Source organism: Octopus bimaculoides, chromosome 11, assembly GCF_001194135.2.
Source record: "Octopus bimaculoides isolate UCB-OBI-ISO-001 chromosome 11, ASM119413v2, whole genome shotgun sequence".
Lineage (NCBI taxonomy): Eukaryota > Metazoa > Mollusca > Cephalopoda > Octopoda > Octopodidae > Octopus > Octopus bimaculoides.
The window spans coordinates 71,980,208-71,986,783 of NC_068991.1; the positions used below are offsets into that span (position 1 = coordinate 71,980,208).

General features: G+C 38.5%; 1 protein-coding gene across 2 annotated transcripts in view; it reads right to left on the bottom strand.

Annotated features, from left to right (window-relative positions):
* LOC106875113 (uncharacterized) overlaps nucleotides 1-6,576 on the bottom strand; it is a 14,103-nt gene that overhangs the window by 3,898 nt on the left and 3,629 nt on the right. For both annotated transcript variants that reach the window (XM_014923112.2, XM_014923099.2), the window contains exons 3-7: nucleotides 5,983-6,149; nucleotides 3,780-3,947; nucleotides 2,576-2,669; nucleotides 1,629-1,802; nucleotides 556-680 (exon numbers count right to left, since the gene is read on the bottom strand). In XM_014923112.2, coding sequence (XP_014778598.1) covers nucleotides 556-680; nucleotides 1,629-1,802; nucleotides 2,576-2,669; nucleotides 3,780-3,947; nucleotides 5,983-6,149 — 728 coding nt within the window. The remainder of the gene's footprint in view (nucleotides 1-555; nucleotides 681-1,628; nucleotides 1,803-2,575; nucleotides 2,670-3,779; nucleotides 3,948-5,982; nucleotides 6,150-6,576) is intronic.

Consider the following 6,576-nt stretch of genomic DNA (forward strand, 5'->3'; position numbering starts at 1 on the left):
TGTACTTGATAACACTTCCAATCAGTTAAGATCAAAAGCCATGAGAGCCACTGCCTGGTACTGCATCAAGGCATTTATTATTATTATTAAACACTAAAGTAATGGATTTTATGCTGAGAATAGCAAGATAGTCTAGATGTTTTATTGTGCCAGATGTGATATTTCATTGCTCTAAGTTCAATTCATTCTGGGTTTAAACTTTGTGTATAGTTTTCTCCAAACTCAGAAAGAAAGCGAAAAAGTGACTGATTTCAGAACATAACTAAACTAACATAAAGCATTTTGTCAGCTCAGAGTTGAAAACAGTGGAGAACAGTTTTCCATGATCAATGTTCCACAGAGGGCGAAGGGCCTAAGTAAGTATACTAATAATTTAATATACTAATAAAGTAAGTATACTAATAATTTTAGAACAGTTCTTAAAGTCTGGGATTCTTTTGACAGCTTCAACAATTAAATAAAAACCAAAAGTTCTTAAACAATAGAATATCTTAAATGAAATAAATTTCAACTGACGTTATAGACCAGGATTTTCTTAATAAGCTTGGAAATTACCTCGGAGATTCTTCGCATAGTGGAATACGCAGGGCAGTTGTGGTAGTGGCAGTAGAAGTACATCCTTCCAAAGATTCAATAAGACTAGAAATACCTTGTCCTGTACTCCAAGACTCTAAACCATCCTATTAAAAGTAAAATAGAATGACATGATGATAATTACAACAGATCAATTTTTGAAAGAGAGTCTACTCACCAATGTTGTGATTGAGAAATAATCAAATTGATAGATCAATGGCTGGGTGCTGAATACTGTACTCATTAAAACTAAACTGTAGTTCATTATTTACAATGGATGGATAGGTGTCCTCGTTTCAGCTAGTGTTTTGGTGGATAAGAACGCAGGCTACTAACCTTTGGATTCTAAGTTCAATCCCAGGCACGGACACGAAAAATAATATTAACAGAAAAATAACATCAGCAACATAGCTTAAAAGCACATAAAAGCACCGACTACACTCTTGGAGTGGTTGGCGTTAGGAAGGGCATCCAGATGTAGAAACCTTGCCAGATCACATTGGAGCCTGGTGTCGCCTCCTGGTCCACCAGTTCTCAGTCAAATCGTCCAACCCATGCTAGCATGGAAAGCAGACGTTAAACGATGATGATGATGATGTTTCAGTCATTGGACTCTGGCCATGCTGGGGCACTAACTAGTCTGAACGTATTAAGAATAAATACTTGAGTCATTGTTTTGAATTTTGCTGTTTACAGTGCATATGACAATTTATTATTCCAATTGACATTTTTATAAGTAAATGGTGTGGGTGCTGGTGCCATGTGAAATGCACTCAGTATGCTCTGTAAGGTGGTTGGCATTAGGAAGGGCATCCAGCTGTAGAAAATATGCTAAAACAGACGATGCATCCTGATGTGGTCCTTGACCCTGCCAGTTCTTATCAAGCCATCCAACCCATGCCAGCACGGAAAACAGACGCTAAATGATGATGATGATGATGTAATGGAACAAGTCCAAGTTATGTTGAGAATGAAATAAGTTGTAAGGAGACGTAATCTGAAAAATGCAATAAAACTTTGTTTTCTTTTGTTTTGGAATATTTGATTATATTTACCTGTGCTTGGCGATGAGAAGACTGAGCGGCAACAGGTTTTTCACACACTTCACTTGAAGACGATTCAGGTTCGCTCACAACCCGTCGACGCTTACGTTTTTCAACAACTTCAATGTTTGTCATAATTCTTCTCTCATTACGGAATTTATCAGAAAGTGTTGCAGACCAAGATTCCTAAATTAATATATTTAATGGAATAATTCATTTTTTGGGAATTGGTTCAAAGTGCATATAAAGCTATAAATATATAAATAAATAATAAATGCGCCCTTTTAAAGCCTAGCCAGGCTCATGGGCCTGGTTTCCCGGTTTCAATGGCGTATGTGTTCCCCAGCTGGATGGGACACCAGTCCATCGCAGCTTTACTCATTTTTGCCACCTGAGTGCACTGGAGCAATGTGAAAGGAAGTGTTTTGCTCAAGAACACAATGCATCGCCTGGTCCAGGAATCGAAACCACAATCTTACGATCATGGTGCTGACACCCTAACCACTAAGCCACACGCCTCCACAAAGATATAAATAATAGCATGTAAATATGGAGTTAAAAAAACCCTTTTGGATAGAAAAAGTTGAAGTCTGCCGTAGTGACCTGAACCTACATCTCCTGTAGATATGACAGATGTTCTACCATTAAACCAAAGCAAAATGTTTGTGTCTCATCTTAACATTGTATGAGAGTTGGAAATAAGCGTCACCATCACATAAACAGTGCCACTCATTTCTAATCTTCCATGTTTGGCCATGGAGAAATATCACTTTGCTTAAAAAGAAGTGAGGGTTGGTGACAGGAAGGACATCCAGCCATAGAAAATCTGCCTCAAAGAATTTTGTCTAACCCATGCAAGCATGGAAAATTGGACGCTAGAGCAATGATGATGATGATGATGTTTAGAAATGTGAAAATGTGAAGAAATTTAATCAAAGAGAAATAAGACAGTAACTTACATAACCTTTACCACCAGGGACTGTATCCCGTAAATGTGAATATTCTGTAATAATTGCCATGGCAACTTCTTTGTATTGAGATGACGTAGGGTAACTGTAATCGGACACAAACATTGTCTACGTTGATAAATATACAACAGCAACAACAACAACAAAATGTCTACAACAAGAATCTGTTATCTTTTGTTTGTTTTAGTATTTAGAATGTGGCCATGCTGGGGCACTGCCTTGAAGAATTTTTAGTTGAATGAATTGACCCTAATACTTTTTTCATAAACCTGGTACTTATTTTATCAATCTCTTTTGCTGAACTACTAAGTTATGGAGAGGTAAACAAACAACACTGGTTGTCAAGCAGTGGTGGAGGACAAACACAGACACAAAGATACACTACACATATACGACAGGCTTCTTTCAGTTTCCATCTACAATATCCACTCACATTGCTTTGGCCAGCCTGTGGCTATAGTAGAAAACACTTTCCCAAGGTGTCACACAGTAGGACTGAACCTAGAAGGATATAGTTGCAAAGCAAACTTCTTACCACACAGCCACACCTGGGAAACCTTTCCAAGGAGTAGGGGCCACATGAGAAAATGTTTTGTTAGGCAGGACATTGAGAAAGTCCCACAGAGCACAGATCCCCCATGACTGGTCTGCATGATTACTCATGTTGCTAGAAAAAGCAGTCAAATCTCTCTTAACATTTGATGATGTAAGTTAAGGTTATACAATATTTATGAAATATTTGAAGGTGTCAAGCTGGCAGAAATGTTAGCATGCCGGGCGAAATGCTTAGCGGTATCTCGTCTGTCTTTACGTTCTGAGTTCAAATTCTGCCGAGGTTGACTTTGCTTTTCATCCTTTCGGGGTCGATAAGTTAAGTACCAATTGCGTACTGAGGTCGATCTAATTGACTGGCCCCCTCCCCAAAAATTTCTGGCATTGTGCCTAGAGTAGAAAAGAATATTTATGAAACATACAAGTTAGGAAGACCATGGATTGAATACCTTTGATCATTGGACTAAATCTGTCCCCATGGAAACTTACCACAAATGCTTTTTGACTCAACTGGAGATACAACTGATCAACATAAAATTTTACCAAATGCACGACGAGCAGTCATTTAGCATTTGAATAGCTGGTTACATATTTAATCATTTTAAAAAGATATATACAAACGTAAATCAGATTAATAACTCACACTGTATAATTAATCATTTCATCATAAATAGCTTGTATCAGTGCAGACTTCATCTTGCGACTTAACACCTGTTTCGAAGCAAGTGTAGCTTTTAACTCAGGACGGAATAAGTGTGTAGGAATTCGGAATGGTACAGGCCAAGGCTTAAACTCCATATGTTCAGAGTGGCTACAAAGTAAACATGAAAAAGAAAAAAAGAACTAATTAATAAATAGGTACAGGTAATGGTGTATACTTGAGAAGGTAGCTTTGCATGCACATGGTTTTAAGGTCAATCCCATTACATGATACTTTGGAGTTTTTTAATTCTTTGTGAGTGGAATTAACCCATGCCAGTGCCACATAAAAACCACCTGTGTTTGCACCATGTAGGAAGTACCTGTGTTGGTGCCATGTAAAAGCATCCAGTACACACTGTAAAGTGGTTGGCATTTGAAAGGGCATCCAGCTGCAGAAACCATGCCAAAATAGACGACTGAGGTCTAGTGCAGCCCTTCAGTTTGCCAACTCCTATCAAACCGTCTAACCCATGCCAGCATGAAAAATGGATGTTAAATGATGATGATGACATCTCCCAAACACATGTATATGAGTAGTCCCATGGGAGTCAAAAATGAAAGGAAAACATGAGTTTGAAACAGTTGTTTTTGCATGTATTTGCTCACAAGTGTTTCTTACTTTTATAAAGAACATAAATAAAACTAAGTGTTTTCTTCATCGCTTTCATATAATGCTTCAAAATATATTCAAACAATAGCTATTTCAAGGGAAAATGGGCTCACACTATCAGCTGAATTGGAAAATTGAAATTATGAGCCTTCTAGCTATTAACCCATTAGCGCCCAAGTTTTTTTTATTTGATTTATTACCAAAAATCTTTTTTTTTATACAACTTTATCTGATACTAAATATATGAAAAAAAAATTTTATTACAATATTTGAAAGACAATCCAGTCTTGATGAATAACTAGAGATATCTCAGAAAAATACAGGTGTTGCAGAAAAATGATAGATTGTCCTTCTGGTCCTAAAAAAGGACCATGGGCCCTAATGGGTTAAAGAATATAAGAATATTCTACACCTACATACTGAGTTCTGTAATTTATCATGTCTCAGTGAATCAGCAGGGATTTGTTTGTTTTCTTGTCTGTTTGTTTATTTGTATATATCATCATCATCATCATCATTTAACATCTGCCTTCCATGCTAGCATGGATGAGATGGTTTCACAAGAACCAGTCAGGTAGAAGCCTGCATCAGACTTCTGTGACTGTTTTGGCAGGATTTTTACAGCTGGATGCCGTTCCTAACATCAACCACTCAGCAGAGTGGACTTAGTACTTTTTATGTGACACAAAGCACAGGTGAGGTCAGTTTTGGTAAGGTTTTTACAGCTGGATGCCCTTCCGAACACCAAGCACTTTACACTGTGCACTGGGTGCTTTTACGCGGCACCTGCACTGACAGGGTCACCGAGTACTTGCAAGACAAAAAACAAAACTTTAAAGAGGGGAGGGGACATTGGAGGAGGTGGCTTTGTGTCGGATGATGAAAGGTTATAGTGAGAGAGAGAGACAGAAACAGGTGTCTTGTAGTGGAAATACAAGGTTACCTGGTCACACACAGAGAGAGAGAGAGAGAGAGAGATCAGGAACAAAGACAGAAGCAGGTTAGCTACTGCAAAGGAAAAATATAGTTACCCAACCTGAGGGAAATGCAGGAGAAGGAGAATGAGAGAGAGTGGGAGACAGTAGGATAGAGATGGTGGCAAAGTGCTGGTCATATTCATAAAGAACGGGGATCAGAATATGAATGGGATGATTGAGTAAAGGAAGAGAGAGAGATATAGATGGTGGCAAGTGCCAGGGCATAGCCTTGAGGTTCAAACGCCATAATGTAAGTGGCATGATATTGTGAAGGAAGTGTGATTAAAGAGAGAGGTATAGATGGTGGCAAGTGCCAGGGCATAGCCTTGAGGTTCAAACGCCATAATATAAGTGGCATGATATTGTGAAGGAAGTGTGATTAAAGAGAGAGGTATAGATGGTGGCAAGTGCCAATGTATGTCAAAAGACAAAAATCACTCGAATAACAAGACCAAGCTGTATCAATGCAAAGACCCACAGAGACAAAAACATGTGGGACCAAAATTATGTGCTTGTGAAGTGGACAACACAACCATATGCACAAAATGATTACTTACGCTAATTTGTTTCGCACATCTGAAGATTTTGCAGAATTTGAAACTGTGGATGATGAAGCCTCATGTTTGTCAGCATCAGGCATCAATGTATCAACAACATCTTGCAATGAATTAGATGACGCTGCCACCGGTTCTTCAAACCCACTCATCAATGAACTATTGGTAACCTGAATAAATTGTGACATAAAAATAATAATGATCGTGAAAAACCCACTTTGAAATAAATCAGCTACAGCCATTAAGAGAACATGCAAACATAAATGAGACATTAGGTAAATGTTAGGAGTGGCTGTGTGGTAAGTAGCTTGCTTACCAGCCACATGGTTCCGGGTTCAGTCCCACTGCGTGGCACCTTGGGCAAGTGTCTTCTACTATAGCCTCGGGCCGACCAAAGCCTTATGAGTGGATTTGGTAGATGAAAAATGAAAGAAGCCCATCGTATATATGTATATATATATATATGTATGTGTGCGTGTTTGTGTGTCTGTGTTTGTCTCCCCAACATCGCTTGACAACCGATGCTGGTGTGTTTACGTCCCCGTAACTTAGCGGTTCGGCAAAAGAGACCGATAGAATAAGTACTAGGCTTTCAAA